The sequence below is a fragment of the Dipteris shenzhenensis genome, chromosome 17 (genome assembly GCF_047967505.1).
Source record: "Dipteris shenzhenensis isolate YYH24624 ecotype China chromosome 17, Dip_SZ_1.0, whole genome shotgun sequence".
NCBI classification, from domain to species: domain Eukaryota; kingdom Viridiplantae; phylum Streptophyta; class Polypodiopsida; order Gleicheniales; family Dipteridaceae; genus Dipteris; species Dipteris shenzhenensis.
The window spans coordinates 21,928,947-21,948,490 of record NC_141612.1 but is presented as its reverse complement, the minus strand read 5'-3'; the positions used below and the strand labels follow the sequence as shown (position 1 = coordinate 21,948,490).

Here is a 19,544-nt window from a genome sequence, read left to right as displayed (position 1 = left end):
TGGCCGTTGACATGGCAGGGTGACATGTTAGTGATGACAACTGGTAGATGAGGCTGATGATGTGGCCGCTAGAGTGGAGTGATGATGTGATAGATGATAAGGTGATGTGGTAGCCTCACGAGGCTGATGATGTGGCATGTAGATAAGATGTGCCACTTGCTGGACTATGGTGACCCAAATTGTGATTAACTCAACTCACTTGAGGTTTTTCTAATCAGCCCTATCCTCAAATCTGCCACGTGTTGGAACAATAGCCACTGGAATCTTTACAAGAATCTAGATGATTCCATCAACAACGAATGGAGGCTCGTGGAGGTGTGCATCGAAGAGGATGGCATAGATGCTTTGGAGCGTGCGAGCCGTCTTGCTGGAGAGGGTCGTGAGACAGAGCGTATGGAGCAGGAGAGCTCGTAGAGCTGCACTGTGGAAGCTAGAGGAGAAGCGTTGGTGGAGAGGTTGGCCGTCGAGCCATGAGCATTGAGTCGAGGGAGCCTTGTAGTCCTGAGTGGCTTGCAGAGGGATCTTTGGTGTGGATCTGCTGTAGTCCTGAGTGGTGTAGAGTCCCTCTAACACAACTCTCTCTCCAAACAAAGAATGAAGTCCAATAAAATAACTCTCTCAACAAGATTTCTCTCACTAGAACAAGGAAGAATTCTGTCACTGGAAGAGATAGAATGAATGGAATTGAACGAAAAATGAATGACTGGATGTTTATGAAGTTCATAGTAGTTTGTTTTTTACACATACTTGCATATGTTTACTCATTACTCGAGACACTAGTCTCGCTAGCAGCGGTGCCAAATGTTGGCTCTTTCCCATGGCTTCTGCAAGAAGAGTAGGGTATTCTCAGTATGCAGGGTTTCGAGGTTTTTGGTCACCTAGAGAGAGAGAGAGAGAGAGAGAGAGAGAGAGAGACTCAAACACTCACCTTTTGCGGTATATCAAAGGAAAACAAGTGAAATGCAAAAGCATACCTTCATTCCTTGACAACACCACCAAAAATGTTGTGGGTCTCGATAGTGACTCACGTGTCATGGGGATGTTGACGATATGCCAATGGAGCCTCCACTCCTAGCTACTCCTTGTGGGATAACTTACTGGTGTCTTTATTTTGCCTACCCTGGTCACCAAAGACGTACTTCCCAAAGAGGACTTTTTTGGATCAAGGTGCTTATTCTTTTTCTTTGGGGACTCATCCTCATCCCCTTCTAGACCAATTGTGAATCACCAAGCCACAAATACCATTTTGTGTTTTGGGCCCTCAGAGGTACGATAATAAAATCCAAATTAATTTAAATGCATGAATTTTGGATTTAGAACCTAACAAGAAAGTCTTTGAATATGATGGTGATGGGCTTGAAGACTCTACTATTTGTGATACAAGGCAGATTGAATAGGAGGTTAAGAAATCAATCTTGAATGATGGCAATAGCACTATAGAATTGGATTAAGGTATGAAGTTGCATTATGGACATTCAAAATGCAAATTATAACAAGAGTAGATATATTATGAAGCCACATTATGCATGTTTTAAACGTGAATCATCAAGGAATCATCCTTGAATCTAGTTATATTTCTTACAAAACCCATGTAATCTAGTTACATCTCTTACAAAACCCATGTTTTGTCCCTTCACGGTCATAAATGGATGTAGATGCATCCAACCTTGGTCATTTTTATGGACGGATGTGATGCCCCTAGGTACATGAAGGTATTAATATTATCGTGACTAATGTATTGTGGAATATCTGGTGTTTAAGATAGACGACATATATTTATTTTCTTTTAAAATATTGTCCTCACACACCCATTGAATTGTCATGAATAACGTATTGTGGCATATTTGGTGTCTAAGATAGAGGAAACCTTGAGATGTTGAAAAGAAAAGGAAGCTGGCACTCGTACAATTCACATATGAGCTAAGTGCCATATCTACATGTTGTTGGGCTATCTTGCTTACATGCACACATGTCCGAGGACAGGGGAGTGTTCACAAAAGACTGACATATAATGTTTGCAAAGTTTCAAATAATTCATTAACTATTAAAACACTCTTACAATGCCAGTTCTTGTAAACAATCATGAGCACTTTCACCTTCTTGAAGCTTCACTGGAGTTGAGTAGGCTCCTAATCCGCCTTTCAAGATGGTGTCATCGTCCATCCCCATTTCCTTTATCTTTCTTATTACTTGTACCATGCCGTTGCTATCTACATTTTAGATCGTTGAAAGCCTTTTGCATTGCAACAATCATAGCTGTTCTCCCCATCATTATGTGGTCCACAAAATATTGGGCTACTTGTTCAAAGGATGCATCAAATTTGCACTCTTTGCTTAATGCTCATAGAGAAAATGACTTTAGGATCCTTTACCATTTCCCTTGCGATGGCCATAGGCTATACCCTCTGCTTGAAGCTTGAATAGCGTGGATCTCAATTGTATCATCAAAGGTATGTGTTGCTTCAAATTCGAAAACCTTGAAGGTAGTATCAAGCATCACTTCCAATTTAGAATTCTCAAATGAAGGAGAGTAGTTTCAAAGGTCCAAAGGCTCAAATTTTGGACATGTGGCATGCTCTTGGTCTCCAAGTTGCCAAGTGTCCTTGCTTCTTTTTTCCTTTAATTTGTCCATGGTTAATAGTTATATTCTCTCCAATTTGCTTGATAAAAACCTTATTTTATATATAGGAATTATAGATCCAACTTCATTCTCTGGCATATGCAAACTCACATTTCCTAGATAGCAACATACTTGGGCTACATAGGAAATACACTTCCCTATGTAGCAAAATTAAAATTCAAGTTATTCTCCATATAAAAACTCACATTTACTACATAGCAATATACTTGTACTATATGGGAAATACAATTCACTATATAACAAACTTGAAATCCAATCTATTCTCCATATACAAACTCACATTTACTATATAGCACCGTATATGTAATCAAATTTCCTAGATAAGAAATGCAAAATCCACTTGATTCTCCATATAAAGGCTCACATTTCTTGGATAGCTATATAGCAAATACAATTCTCTAGACAAAGAGGACAAGATGGAACTTAGTTCTATCTAGCAAATATGCATGAATTTCCTAGTTTGGAAGCACTTCACTATATAGAGATTGGTCAAAATTCTACATGTTCCAAGTTTCAATGTCCAACCATAACACATAATTAAAATTTCACGTTCTTGTGAAAATGAAATGCGTTGGCAACTGTGAAAGCATTTGCGCTTTGCAGTGGCCTAAAAGGCTAAAAGGCACATCGTTAAGTCTATGCTAGTGGGAAACCCGTGCCTCGCACGAAGTAGTGCCACCTCCTAGGCACCTCCTTTGCTCCTGTAGCCCCTTGGTTTCCTTGCCACTCCTCTTGCCACCCCCCCTTCCCCTTCCCCCTCCTCCCTCCTCCTCCCCCTCAGGACTTCTTCCCAACAGTCTGTCTCCTTCTCTTCGTCCCTCTATACCTTGCCTCACCCTCGTAATTGTAGCCGTATCTGACTCTCTGTCTTCGAGCCTCGGCTTCCCTTCTTCTGCAGATTTCCCTCTCAAAATAAGATAGCTTTTGCCTCTCCAACCAGCTTCTGTAAGTTCTAAAAGCTTTGCTGCTTTTAATTTACGATGCCTCTCGTTCAGCATCAGGCTTTCTCGCCTTGAAACCAAGAGGCCTTGAACGTGGAAATTGTAGAGCATGGATCATTCAAGCCATCCAAGAACTTCTATCATAGGGTTCTCAACGTGCAAATCCACCCCCTGGCATGTTCCTTCTTGACGCTCAAGAACGATCGTATTGCAAAGCGCTACTATCCGGAGGCGAAGCCTGAGGGAGTATCAGCATTTCTGAGTCACAACACAAGGTATGTTTTCATTCTTCTGCTGAATTGTAGGCTTTCATCAGAGTTGGCTAGCATGCACTTTGGTCTCTTGGATTGTTATATTCAATGGGGAGGTGCGGATCTGTTTTCCACGACATCAGATCGTGGAATGAAGAGGTTGATGGTAGAAACCAATTCTTGTCCTTCAAGGCAAAAATCTATGCCGTTGGCAAACGAAGACATGGAGCACACTGGCTACCATACTTTGCTAGAGAGAGCTTTCATGCTTGTTGTACGTAGTGGAGAATTCAACGAGCATCATCTTCCTGAAGGAAAGCTTGCGGTGTTCTATGACAAATGGAGCAAGCTAAGGGTGTCCACACCGCGGGGGAGTGTGACACCCCCTCGAGTGAAAATACAAAGGTTTTGCTTCGGTGTGAAATACCTTGATCGAGATATCGGGTCCAATAAAATTGGCACATGTGGACATCCGAACCGAGCCCATACCTCGATCGAGATCTTGCATTTTAATCAATCGAACCGAGCCTATACCATGATTGAGGTATCATGGCACAACAACTATACCTCGATCGAGGTATCGTGGCAAGTCCAAATACCTCGATTGTGGTATGCTGGACCGATGACATGGAGTCATGTCAAATACCACGATCGAGGTATGTGGCATCCGACATGGTATTTAGCATACTGTGCTAGCAGCTCACATACCTCGATCGAGGTATCATGGCAAGTCCACATACCTCGATTGTGGTATGCTAAACCGATGACATGGAGACATGTCAAATACCACAATCGAGGTATGTGGCATCCGACATGGTATTCAATGTACTGTGCTGGCAGCAGACATACCTCGATTGACACCCCAATGTGGCCCTGTACCCTACCCCTCATGTAGATGTGCCGACTAGGATACCCATAGACGCACCAGTCATAGCTAGGCTTCCTACTACCACTTGCATCCTTTGCCACAAGGATTTTGACACCATAGGGTGGTTTGGACTAGGGTGCGACCACATCGCACATCTCCATTACATGACCCGCCACATGGTGGCACAATCAGTGTGCCCTGTATGCTTTGCTAACATTGATGTGGCCACATACAGAGGACTAGGCATGGATGATCTATATCTTAGTCATTGTCAAGCCATTGATCCATTTGCCCACGTGGTCTTGACAGAGCACTACAGGGAGGCAGCACAGAGAGCTTTGCTGCAGCAGGAGGGTGCTGATACTTCAGTGGTTGTAGCATGGCGATGCTTCTCAAATGGTGATTTCATGCTAGGTGACGAGGCATAAGCAGAGCAGGCGTGTCGTATTGAGCGAGAGGCAGAGCTTCAGATATCATTGTAGCAGTGGGTGGAGTAGCAGCTCGACGGGGCCAAGACCAGCATCTTCTACATATAGAGATGATTACTCTAGCTAGATTTGAGGCACAGGTATTTGCAAATGTATGACTTTGGGAGCTGAGGCACGCATACATAGAGGAGGCGAGGGAGGCAGAGATGGCAGTAGTGGCTCGTGCAGCATGCCCTCCTCGTCATTAGGATGAGGTTGGCCCATCTGATCTAGGAGATGAGGCTGGCCCATCTGATCCAGCTTTGCCCGAGGGTACACAGCAGATGGTTGGGCAACGATTGTTCATGCTTCACACATATCTTGTTTAGGGATGCACTTCTGCACGATGATGATGATGATGTACACATTCATTTTGGTACTTTCATGATGTTGTTCTTACTTTGTTTATCTTAGTTTATAGTTTGTTCAAATCTAACATAAACATTTAAAACTAGGAGTATCATTTTGTATTTCAGATATCTCAATTCACACATCTAATACATAAGGTATTTTAAAAATAATGCCATGTCAAGTAGTTCTAAACATTAAGCATTGAAAAGGTGTTCAAGTATAAGGTCTCTCTCTCTCTCTCTCTCTCTCTCTCTCTCTCTCTCTCTCTCATGCTATGAACTTTATCATTTTGAATATCATATTGAATTTCGTATATATCAATGCTTGCAATTATTACACTAATATTGTTACTAATTTTTGTAAATTGTAGATTAAGAAAAAAAATGTCAATGTTTAGCATGGAATGGTGCTCAATGGTAGTAACATATGTCAAACATTAATACATGATTATGTACAATTGGTCCAAAATCATATAATACGTATATAATTTTTCATAGGTCGCCACTAGTAGGGAGTGCATGCAAAAATGAACGAATTATACCTTCCACGTGGCACATACGAAATCAATTGGCAACCAAATCATGCATGGATGTATGTCTAGGGTAGCCTAAGAGTCATTCAAAGTTTCATCCCCAATAGATAACTCCACATGCGTATTTGGTTAGCACATGCGCCATTTTTCATACGTAGTCACTAGTAGGGAGTGCATGCAAAAATGTATGCAATATACCTTCCACGTGGCACATACGAATTCGATTGGCAACCAAATCGTGCATGGATGTAGTTTTAGGGTATCATAAGAGCTGTGCAAAGTTTCATCCCCAACAGATAAGTCCACATGCATATTTGATTAGTACGTGCGCCATTTTTCATACGTAGTCACTAGTAGGGAGTGCATGCAAAAATGTACGCATTATACCTTCCACGCGGCACATACCGAATTGATTGGCAACCAAATCTTGCATGGATGTAGGTCTAGGGTAGCCTAAGAGCTGTGCAAAGTTTCATCCCCAATAGATAAGCCCACATGCGTATTTGGTTAGTGCGTGCACCATTTTTCATACGTAGTCATTAGTAGGGAGTGCATGAAAAAATGTACGCATTATACCTTCCATGTGGCACATACCAAATTGATTGGCAACCAAATCTTGCATGGATGTAGGTATAGGGTAGCCTAAGGGCCGTGCAAAGTTTCATCCCCAACAGATAAGTCCACATGTGTATTTGGTCAGTACATTCACCATTTTTCATATGTAGTCACTAGTAGGGATTGCAAAAATGTACGCATTATACCTTCCACATGGCACTTACCAAATTAGTTGGAGACCAAATCTTGCAGGGATGTATATCTAGGGTAGCCTAAGGGCTGTGCAAAGTTTCATTCCCAACAGATAAGTCCACATGCATATTTGGTTAGTACATTCACCATTTTTCATACATAGTCACTAGTAGGGATTGCAAAAATGTATGCATTATAGCTTCCACGTGGCACATACCAAATTAGTTGGAGACCAAATCTTATAGGGATGTATATCTAGGGTAGCCTAAGGACCGTGCAAAGTTTAATCCCCAACAGATAAGTCCACATGCGTATTTGGTTAGTACGTGCGTCATTTTTCATACGTAGTCACTAGTAGGGATTGCAAAAATGTACGCATTATACCTTCCACATGACATATAGCACCACTGCAAGGCACCATCATGGAGTGGATGTCGCCTTGCGAGTGCGAACATGACTCAAAGTAATCTTGATTGCAAGAACAAGATGAGAATACATGTATGCCTCCTGATCCGCCATGTACTCCTGGAACTCAATATAATGACCACGCCTCTATATCTGCTGAAAATATTAGCCACCTATGATCATGCTATGAGCATCGAAGTGCATCCCATGCCGATCCACTGTATCCTCATTCAATACACTCTTCGCCATAGAGCATCGCAACAAGTAATAATCCACACCCTCCTCATTGCCCTTTGAAGCAATGACCGTGAAGATATCACCAATACACAACATATCTGTAAGCTGGCCATAATCTCTAGAGGAACTGAATCCCGCATCTTGATCATCACGTACCTCCTCCCAAGGCTGGAAGGGAGAAAGCACTTGCCATGCCCATGGATTGGCCCATGGTATCATGGAGCACCCTCCCCAATCATCATCAATGCTTGCAGAGCAAAAACATGGAAACCATCGAGAAAAGATCGCGGGGTGAGACTCACCTATGCTCCTGATGGAATGGAAATCAAGAGTGCCAGACACTAAACGACAATCAAAAGGCCTAGACCGATCAATACTCCCAATGTCCACGCACCAAAAATATCGGCTCACCACCCTATTGTCACACGACTGAAACGAGGAGATAGCACTAGTGGATAAGCTCTAACTGCACCACCACACTGCATCATGTGCATCCTTGAAGCGATCGGCACTGTGACGCAATTGGTATCGATGCAAAGCACGCTTCGCGCAAGCACCTGCACCATCATGCTCTCCCTTACCGTGCCCTGAGCTCCATGTGATCAGAATGCCTGTCTCACAGTGCCATCTGCAGAACCAATAAAATTGTCTAGCAAATTTAAACCGACCACCACAACTGTTTGACCAGATCCAGCGCCGCTGCCATGTGACACCACGATCCCTCAAGAAACTATCATGCAAAGTGAAGCAATGCTGCACAAAATGGGCATCATGCGATCGATCATCGCTAATGTAGAAGTGGATACTCTCGCACAATGACGCGTGAGTCCATGGTGCTATCAATGCCATCCACATGATCTTGTGCATGATGATAGCTAATGTGCACAAATATAGCAACCTGCAATATGGCATTGAAAAAAAAAAAGACTATTGAAATAATTCAATATAATGAGGCCATTAAAAAACTAATAACTCAATCACACGTCACCTGTTCGGAGAAATAATACTCCGATTGGATCTCATGCTGTGGTGCAAAGGTATAAGTCTCCACAAAGTCCACCACTGAGACAACCACCCCTATAGGAAATGTCCTCAAACATGCACGGAACTGACGATCCTCCCACTTCGTAGTGTGCGAGTGGTGTATGTAGCAATACAGCTTCCCTCGAAAACTGTCAATGAATACAACACGTGGAGTCTCCTTCCGCACAAGCTTCAACCTCCTCGATTGTGCACCACCATCTAATGTCAGGGTACTATACTCATACTGCTGCCAACGAACCATTTGCACGTCACAAGTATCTAGTGCAACTTGTGGCACTCTAGCAAAGTCACCACACAAAGTACACCTGCCTTCCACACAATCAAGGGAGTGGAATAAAGCATCGCCATCTCGTGTACACAATATGACATTTGTTGAAAGCTATGCATGGGGAAACTAGTCATTCCTCTAAAAAGAACCTATTGTGTTCCTTGGGTTAGGGGGGATATTTATAGTTTTGCTATATATCGTGTCTTTTGTCTATTACCTTTAGAATATGAGGATCATTGTCGAGCAATCGAAGCACCTCTTTGTTGTGAATGTCTTTCAACACGTTGGTGTAGAATAGGTGAGGAATGCTTTGTTTCTATAGTGGCTGTCTAAAGTATTTGTTGTTAATGTATGAGATATCAGTTGTTGTGTGTATTCCTGTTTGTATTTTGTTGAGTATATTTATGAATTCTTTGTTTGTTTGTCGCATTGGAGTATTAAGCTCATATATTAATACATTGTCTACGTTGAAGTGTGTTTTGATTGACTTAAGAAGAGCCATGAATCCTTTGTCGGGCTAGCTTGGCAAAGGTCTCCGCATAATAGAACATCAACACCACCGAATGGTTGGAGGTGGTTGTGCTTGATTTCTCGTTAATGCATGTCAGCTGCAACTAATGTGCTATGGCTGATCAAAGACACTTCATTGAAGACAACTAGTTGAAGGAATTTGTAGAGCTCAGAAAGTTCTTGCAATTTTTCAGCGGAGAGGCTTGTGTAGTGAGATGCCATGAGAGGTAGGTGCAAAGCAGAATGTATAGTGGTTCCGCCAATGTTGAAAGCTGCTTTTCCAGTGTGAGCAGGGAAAAAATGTAGAAGACAAATGAAAACATTCGAGTTCATTGGATTTGCAACAACAACGCTTGAGTTTGGAGCTAGTTGTCAATGTTCATCTTTAATAGTTCAAATCTATTAAAAAAATTCTCAATGTGCCAACCTTTATGAATAGGAACCACTCCCCTATGACCATCAAGGGAACGGAATACGTCATACATCAATCCAAAATCCACATGGTAGTGACAACAACACGTGTCACGCTCCTAAGAGCATCACACAAACCATGGACTGCATCACTTAAATGACATCTTCCTAATCCTGAACTTCGGGTGTGCCTCTACAAACTGAGTGTACAACTTAGTCTGGGTACACTCCAAAAAACATGCACCATGCTCAATGTACACACCGCGTGACACCCTCTTCTGCAATGCCTTCTTGAACACCGAGGATGCTCTGCAATGCTCCTCCCAAAATTGCTGTATGAAGGACCTAGTGGAATCATCCAGCAATCGATTGCTGCGAGGTGCACAACCACTCAAAGCCCAAAGAGTATCAGTCTCACTATCCTCTAGACTCTGCCTCCTAATCATGCCTGCTCGCAATGTGCGCAGTGCAATCTGAAGAAGACGTGAAGCGGTACGCACATGGCTTGTCATTTGAGGTCTACTAATGGTAGCCACAATAGCACGACGTGCTGCCAAGGCATCATTGGAGTTCCTATGCTTAATAGAAGCATAGGAACGTCGAACACTGCTAAGGACCTCCCTACATACAACCCTATCTCTACATGCACTAAGACCAGCAAGCCTCCTACACTCTACCAAGTCAGGGTGATCAATTAGGGATGTGAGAAGAGCAGACTGCGAAGTTGGCGTAAGGTCACTAAAAAAAGACTGCACAATCTTGCTAGTACGACGACGGATAGTAGACTTCCACAAGTCGTGTTGTGAAGCAACACTGTTGCTGCAAGGTGGGGCAAGGGGATCAATGGCAGATGGTAGGGTGGAGGGGGGAAGGGAGGTACCAAGTGGAAGGGGGGGAGGGGGAGGGGGAGGGGGGAGGGTGGAGGGGGAAGAGGTAGAGGGGGAGGGAAAAATGTCAATAGCTAGGGGAAGGGCGCAGGCTGGAGGTAGGGGAGCGGATGAGGATGTGGAGGGGGGGACAATGAAGGTGGGGGTGGGGGTGGGGGTGGGGGTGGAGGTGGAGGTGGAGGTGGGATGTAGAGGTGGGGGTGGATCAATGGTGGCAGCACGAGCTCTAGCTCTAGAGGCTCTCTTGTGCTTGTGAGCCTTCCGCTTGCGCTCCTCGTCAACGAGATTTGGGGGGGGGGGTTCCTACACCTTTCATATCTACTAGCTCTACGGCTTTGAGAACCCATTCTCAATGAAAGTAGGATGGAAGGTGTGACAAAGTGATGGGGAGGCAAGAATGGCTAAAAATGGGTGAAATGAACCAAAACGTGGTGTCTTATAGAGAGCTTGAACTCATCCACTAGATTGGTCTTGATCATTATTGGTGGAGAAGGTGCTAAGATTGAAAATAATTGGCTACTAAAATTCCGTTTGATTTTGTTTTAAAACGAATTTTTGTGGTTTACTCAAATAAGTTGATTTTAATCATATTATGTATACATGGAATCTAATGTTAATTTTGAATATTTTCATCATTTGATCTTATTTCCGTTTAATATTCACACAACATATGTGCCTATCTTGATTAATATTTTCATTAATGCAATTTGAGAATAACCTCTATAATAAACCATGATAAGTTGATTATTTTTCCACTTCCAAATATCTCCAAATACCTCGATCGTGGTCATAAACCATGACAATTTGATTATTTTGCCACTTCTGGATACCTCAAAATACCTCGATCGTGGTCATAAACCATGACAATTTGATTATTTTGCCACTTCCAGATACCTCGATCGTGGTATTCTATGCTTCACGCATTCAAATAACCTCCAAATACCTCGATCATGGTCATAAACCTCGATCATGGTATTCTATGCTTCACGAACTCAAATCACATGCATGTATTACTTACCATGCATGTTGATGATGTGGCTCGCCATCGTCATGATGTGTATACATGTGGTTGATGTGGCACCATGCATGGTGATGATGTGGCAATATGGTGTGGAATATATGAGGCTCTTCCATGACGTGGAAATATGATGTGGCATGATGAGTTGGCATTCATGAGGTGGTAGATTGACATGGCAAATTGAGGTGGAGGGATTGGTGACATGGCAATGTTGACGAGGTACACCAAGGTAGCAAGGTGTGATGACATGGCTCCAAGAGTTCCTATGATGTGGAATGATGAGGTGGCACATGTGGCTGATGTGGCAACACGTGTGGCAATGTAAGGTGACATGGCAATGAGTGATGTCACATCTCCTTGATGACATGGTACCATGCGGTCTAACAATGTGGCATGGTGGTAAGGCAAAAATAGATGACTCAGCCTTTCACATGGGCAGCATGCACACTCCAAAGGCTTGCCACTAGGGTTGGTGATGCTCTTAACCTACCTCACCAAGCCTAATATCAAGCCTACCTTGTCTTGGTATTAGGCTTGGGTGGACCTTTTTTCCCCACAAAAGGGAGATTTCACTTGTGGAGGCCATAATGTACTCTTCCCTTACTCAAATTTAACCAAAATTTTTTCCTCTTATTCATCACACGGAGAACTAAAAATATTGACATTTTTGAAATGTTTGGTCATGTTCAAGAATTACTAGATTTATTTTTAATATTCTTTATTGATCCTCTAAGGAGTAAAAGTAAAAATTAAATAAACTTCAATCTCCCTAAATCTAACTGTTGGATTTGGGATTTGATGATTGAACCACACACCCTTATGTGCCTACTAACCTTCCACTGAATTGGATTTGCTTAATTATTCAAAATACTAAAAAAATGTGGTGTGCTACTAAAATGCATGTATTTTATGACTTTATTTATTGTAAATAATTATTTATAATTAGATAAATCATTCAAATAATTACCAGTAAATCAAGTTAAGCTCTACATAATGTAAAGAGACCATCTACAAAGTTTCAATACATCTAATCTAAAATGAGTGAGAAATTTAGAATTTAATATGCCACTCTCTGTTCGTGACAAAGGTGTGACCACCTTGGAACCATGTCGTGTGACACAAAGAAATTTTTTGTGCGTGCGTCGAATTTTTGATCAGATCATACCATTGGTGCACAATAGCATGTGTGATGTTGTGTCTAATGACTTCAAAAACTAGATCCATAGGGAAGTAGGTGACATTTGCATTTTTGTGTGCCAAAAAGCTTGTTTTTCCACCTCCTAAGGATTGGGGAGTGAACAAAAAATGCACACCCTTAGCTTGCTACTTCCTAAAAATCAGATGGAAGCCTCTGACTATGCAGCCACCTTAGTTGATCTTGCTAGTGAGAATGTTTATTTGGTTTTTTGTTGACGATCCTCATTTGCACCTCGGGTGCATTATTGAGGATCCAAGGCAATCATAATAACTACCAAAGCTTCAACGTGAAGGAGACTCATGTAACTACCAAAGCTTAATCCACGTGTCCCAAATTCATCCAATGGTCAAAATTATCCATTCTATTGGAAGGATGGAGAATTCTCCAATAGTCTTCCCCAAAACCTTTCCTTAAGAGAGAAAAGAGATTAAGGAATCACAAGACACGAATCAAAATTACAAAGAGCAAAGAAACATGCAAGTAAACAAACACACATAAAATGCAGCGGAGTGAAATCGAAGCAAAGATCAGAATCCAAGCGAACAAAACACAGGCATGATGACATCTGGGAAGGAGCGAGCAGAGCAACGAAAAATGGGCTTGAGAAACTCACCGAGTGTGATTGCTTTGAAAATGGAGACAAGCGGCATGAAGTACCAAGCAGAAACTCACACGTTGAGCGTTTAAAGTTTAAGGAAAGATTGGAGGACGGCTTCATACGACAAAATCTGCATGGCGTATGTTCTCAAGCATTTGCCTGGGAACATCCGCCTCCAATTCCTGCTTTCTCGTTTCAGACCTTGCTGGCCCTTGTGGCTTGCTCGATTCAGCGCTACCTTACAACCTATTGGCAATCGTGCGCCGTAACGACCCTCTCCGTGTCTTAGTTTGCAGATCGCTTTGCTTTTGCGAGCGGCTGCATCGTAGCACGCGAACTTTCCAATGGTTCCACGCACGGGCCGCTACCATCAGTGCAGGTGCTGCAAAGTAATCATCCATTCATCTTTAAGAACGTTTGAGTCTCGCAGAACCAGCTAGTTACAGTCACACTAGCGCTATCTTGCGACGATCGACATGAAGGCAGATCTCTATTGCGTAGCAATCGAGAAGCCACCGATGAAGCCATGTCCTGGTTATTGGGTTATGGATTGGAACAAGGCTGGGATTTTGCTTCACAACGGCTGATGTGAGCCTTACAACCACAAGTTCCATCTGTGATTGGAAGCAACGCCGCGCACTGACTAAAGATGGCACAAGGCAAGGACCATATCTGGGGAGGAGTACCGCTTGAGGCTTCTCGAGACGAATCTATGCTCGACCACGAAGACTTGAAGAGATACGTCGGCACGATGCGAATTTCGTTGAAAAAGCAGGAAGACATAGAAAAGAGATGGCTAATGTTGGAATCGGGAGATCAGGGAAAGAAGAAGTATCTCGATTTTGGGTGCTTGATATGCAGCAGGCAGCTGTTTTTGAAGGTTATCTACGTCTTCTTCGTGGCTTTGCTTCTTATTGGCTTAATTGCCGTCATTGTTGCAGTCCTTCCGCAGCATCACCCTCCTCCTCCGCCTCCAGATGCTTTCACTTCGGCACTTCAGAAAGCGCTGCTTTTCTTCGACGCGCAGAAATGTAAGAGCCCTACACATCCCGGTTCGGCGAATCTCATTGGAAGTTAGGCGATCAATTGATGTAGATAGCTTCAAGTACACAATTCTACGAGTTTATTATTATAGCTATAAAGATACCAAAATCAATTTCACGATAAAACTGTTTTCGAAAACTAGTGAAGCAAAGTTTTTTCTAGAGCGAAAATTGCACTATGCAAATCGTCCATCACCGCGAAACTCATTGTATCTATCCGGGTAGTACAGCCGGACCAATTCCGAACGATTACAACATCAGCTACAGAAGAACTTCAGGCTTGCAAGACGGCGTTTTAGCTGGAGGCTTACCAGTGAACCTGACGGGCGGTTATTACGATTCTGGGAACAACATAAAATTCGGATTTCCAGCGGCATACACCATCACACTTCTGAGCTGGAGTGTGATCGAGTACAGCGCAAAGTATAAGGCTGCGGGCGAGCTGGACCACGTGAAGGAGATCATCAGATGGGGTACAGACTACCTATTGAAGACTTTCAACGATTCTGCACCCATCGTGCAAATGTACGCTCAGGTGAATGAACAAAAAGCTTGGATTTGTATTCGAGTTATCCGACTTGATTGTGCTAATTTGCGATGGAGTGGAAAGTAACAAAATTTGCTTTGCTTGAGACCTAACACAGCCAATGGTTTTAGCTAAAAGCTTTTATGGTACTTTATACACTATAGGTTGGAGAAGGCACCATCAGCAATCCACCTAAAGAGAACGATGGATATTGCTGGCAAAGGCCGGAGGATATGAACTATACGAGAGTGATCGCTACTTGCAGCTCCGCTCCGGAGCTCGGGGCTGAGACTGCCGCAGCTTTGGCTGCAGCTTCCATTGTTTTCAGAATGGACACGCAGTATGCTACAACTCTGATACAGGGAGCTCAAAAGATTTTCACCTTTGCTACAAAGAACACGGGCGCAAACTACACCGCGAGTGGAGCTGCTGACGCTGCGTCCTTTTACCCGTCATCTGGATACACCGATGAACATATATGGGGTGCTACATGGTTATTCTTTGCAACGGGCAACTGGAGCTATTTTAACATTGCTGTTGATCCACAACTGACTCAAGTAGCACAGGCAAGTTACAGCGGAGGAGATGCTTACGGAGTTTTTGACTGGGATAACAAGCTGATGGGCGCTCAGGTGAAGCATTCTGCATTTGAATCATCTGCTTGAGGAGAATAAAAGGGCTGGCGGGGATCTGTTCAATTTGATTAACCTGTCTACACACATATCCCAGACATATCATTTCTGCGAGATGTTATGGGTTTTGTGTCACAGATGCTTTTGACCCGGTTGCTGATCTTGATGGATCCGGGGGTGTCCATGTTGGGGACCTTCCAGAACTACACAAATACGTTGATGTGCCTCTATATACCAAATTCTCAGAAGTTTGCAGTGACAGAAGGTTATAGTGAAGTTCCCATAGCCTGTTTTAAGTGTAGAGCCTGTTTTAAGTGTAGGGCATCATACGTATTCTGCGATTGTTTCTATACCTGAATTGAAAAGCAGGAATCAAGATGGTTAAGAGCACCCGTCTTCCCGATAAGCTGATTTTTGAGGTGGATGATGTTGATATAGGGGGTTTGGTACTTTTGAAGGGAGCTTATGCAACATCTCACCTTCATTACACTGCACCTACGGCATTCCTGACTGCTTTGTACGCTGACTACATGCAAGCGGCCGACATTCCTGGCTGGAGTTGCGGAGGCACCTTCTTCACTTCCCAAACTCTACGGAATTTTTCTTTATCGCAGGCACGTCTTCCAATCCTGCAAGTACACTCCCTCAGGGGGCACTTGGGTTTCATGTCTCTTCTATTACAAAATTTTCCACAGAAATTCTGCCTTTGCAACTTTGCATCTGAGATCGTAGCGTCTTGAAATTATGTCACGTAGAGAAAAAGAAAAACTGAAAACAGTGATAGGCACGTGCTGCAGATGTTAGGATTTCTCAATCAACGTGGGAACTCCCTGCTCCCGAAAAGCTTTCTTTCCGCGTAAAATCTTGCTTTGATCCATCTACACAATCCAAATCTCTCCAATGAGCTCTACAACATGCGCCGTTTTAAAGAATGAGGTTGTCTTTTGGCAATGAGTGACCAACGGAACTACCTTGATGCATGAGCAGGTGGAGTACATACTGGGCAAGAACCCGGAGGGGATGAGCTATGTGGTGGGCTACGGATCAAAGTATCCGCAGTTCGTGGATCACAGGGCGGCATCGATACCGAAGGACGGGAAGTATTACGATTGCACGGGGGGGTTCAAGTGGAGGGACAGCGGGGTGGCGAATCCGAATGTGGTGGAGGGGGCGATGGTGGGAGGGCCGGGGGACGACGACAAGTTCCAAGATGGGATCAGAGGGAAGAGCACAGAGGCGACCATAGCAAGCAACGCGGGGCTGGTGGGAGCTCTGGTGGCTATGGCGGGGGACTCTGCATCATCTTCGTCTTCATGGTGGTCTTGGAACCAGAAAACTAGTAATCTCGATCTCAATACCCTCTTCTCTTCTGTCCATCCTCCTCCTTAATTTGCTAGGTACGGTTACTTAGGCACAAAGACATGATTACACTTACTTCCTCGAAGGCTCCATGCAAGGCACCGGGTAGCACTAACAAAAACATAACTGTGTGCATTGCACGCTACTTTCTCCAATTCACACACTACTTTCTCTAGCCACTCTCAAAAGCTTCTCCCAATTCAAAAAGTGATGGGCAATGACTATGGGTGAGGCCTCCAAGCTTGGGAGTAAGGTGCCTAATGGCAAGCCCTTCATTCACTCAGTGAACAACACCAGTTACATATACTATAGATTTCAATAAGAGCTCATTCCCACACTCACCACACTTGTAACTAGTCCTCAAGGTGGTTCAACTAAGCTACTTCACTTCTCAACTCATACTTCTCATATGGCATCTAAAGACTCTCAATTCTCCCTTGGGGTGAAGCCCTCATTCATGTTGCTAGGCATGTATGTTCAATTCCTCGAATTATGTTCGATGAGTCATTTCAACTCCCAATTTGTACATTGGCATTCAAAAACTATCTATCTCCACAAAATCATCCGATACATGGGTCTTGTTAAGTGTAATTTATGGGATCCTTTTATCTACCTCCCAACTTTTCACCTAATGTTAACCATGATTTGTGGGGGACCTTAAATCAACCACCCCTTTAGCTACTATCACCACACTAATTTCAAGCTCCACCAACCTACTCTCTACTCTACAAAGACATAAAATCAACTGGTTGTAGGATCGTAATCAACTCATCTGTTTGATTGATACCACTTCTTGTAGGAATATGTTGCCCAATGTTGGCACCATCTCTCGTGCTTGGGAATCCATCTCCTACAATGAGGATGTAGGAATGTGCTCTTAATTAATAAGTCTCTTTAGTTCGATGTGTAATTTTGTGCTTTTTACTTATTCCTTTCTCTTTCTTTCAAATGTTTCCACTTCCTCCTCATTGAAAAATCTAGTGAATGGGGGAGGGATGGAAAGAGAAAGGGTAACATTAATGTAAGGTGAGAGTGCTTTCTCTCTTTCCTACTCTTCTCCCCTCCTTCCCCTTCCCCCCCGCCTTCTCTCTCTCTCTCTGTCTATCTCTCTCCCCCCCCTCAAGCCCTTCTTCTACATCCTCTTCTTCTCTCATTTTCTTCTTCCTCTCGTCTTCTTTCTCTTCTTCTTTGGCCACTACCTACTTGTGTACGCCTTTGCACCCTCACCCCTATTTGATGATTGCTACCCTATATATGATGTTTTGTTTGCGACTATGTGTGTGTGGGCTATATGTTTACTTGTTAGTTGTGTGTGTGTGTGTGTGTGTGTGTGTGTGTGTGAATGGGTGTTTGTGTGATGTGTCCATATGCAAGGTATCTAAATGTAAAAGGAGGGAGTTGAGAACAAAGAGGGGGTAAGCAAAACCAACCTTGAAGTCGAACCCATAAAGATAATGTTTCCATAACTTCAAAGAATGAACTATGGCTAATAATTCTTTCTCATACGTCTATACTTAAGTTCAACCCCTTGAAGTTTTTAATTTTCTTTTCTTTCTAGCTTTTTCTTTTTTTTTAAAAAATTCCAAAGGCTATGGGATGTCCCTCTTGCTACCTTAAGGAGCTGCTCAGGAGCTGGATGGTGTTCGACACACATACTGACATAAAATACATTAGAACAATTTTTTTCTAAACATGAAAACGTCAATATAAAAGTATGTATGTCCGTTGAAATGCACACATCATCGTCAGTATGTCCATTGGTATGCTTGTCAGTATGCTCATTGATATGTACGTCGGTGTACTCCAGCTGCTTTAACATCGGTACACTACAAGAAAAAGCTCCAAAAAGGGTGGTCCTAAAGGGCGATCAATGGCTTAGCTACCCTTTTAGAAGGATTAAAGGGCGGCAAACATGATATTGGATGGCTAAAAGGGTGGAAAAAATTAGACACCCTTTTTAAGGTAAAAAAAGGCCTAAAAAAGGGTGGTCTTTCTTGGCCACCCTTTTTCTAACCACAAAAAAGGGTAGCCACTACTATCCGCCCTTATTTCCTCCAAAAACTATTAAAGAAAGGGTAACTTTTCTTGGCTACCCTTTCTTTGGAATGATAAAAAAGGGGGGCCTCTTGTGTTTGCCCTTTTTGTTACACTTAGCAAAAAGGGTGGCCTCTAGTTTCCGTCCTTTTTTATCTTGATAATGAACAAAAGGTGGAATTTGATTGCTTGAAAAATTGCGACCTCTAATATCCGCCCTTTTTTACAATCTTTTATATAAAACACAAGAGTTGAAAAATAATGTAACACTTGAAAATCGTACGTCTTTAGTACTTTGTCTAAGTAGGCTTGTAATTTAAGTTTTATACTTACTTCTTTGCCTTAGGAATAATGTTGAAGTTGTGTGAAATTGGTGGAATATAAATTGTGGATCAAGGGCATGAAGATCATTTTTGATAGGCTAGCATGCCATAAAGAACTTACTAGGTTGATCATCAAGAAACATAACAACTTTTTGAGACACATGTACATGATAATGAGACATCTGATGACTTGAGCTTGGTAGAATTCTGAGCATGTAGCAAGAATACTTCTCCTTCTTGGGGGTTATCATCT

The 19,544-nt window shown here is 42.8% G+C and overlaps 1 protein-coding gene across 1 annotated transcript; it reads left to right on the top strand.

Annotated features, from left to right (window-relative positions):
• The first annotated feature begins 14,023 nt into the window (after positions 1-14,023).
• On the top strand, positions 14,024-16,964 carry LOC147891850 (endoglucanase 9-like). Its single transcript, XM_087388525.1, has 6 exons — positions 14,024-14,405; positions 14,648-14,952; positions 15,108-15,575; positions 15,714-15,840; positions 16,014-16,189; positions 16,563-16,964. The coding sequence occupies exons 1-6, from the start codon at positions 14,024-14,026 to the stop codon at positions 16,962-16,964; spliced, it is 1,860 nt and encodes a 619-aa protein (XP_087244651.1).
• Positions 16,965-19,544: the final 2,580 nt, after the last annotated feature.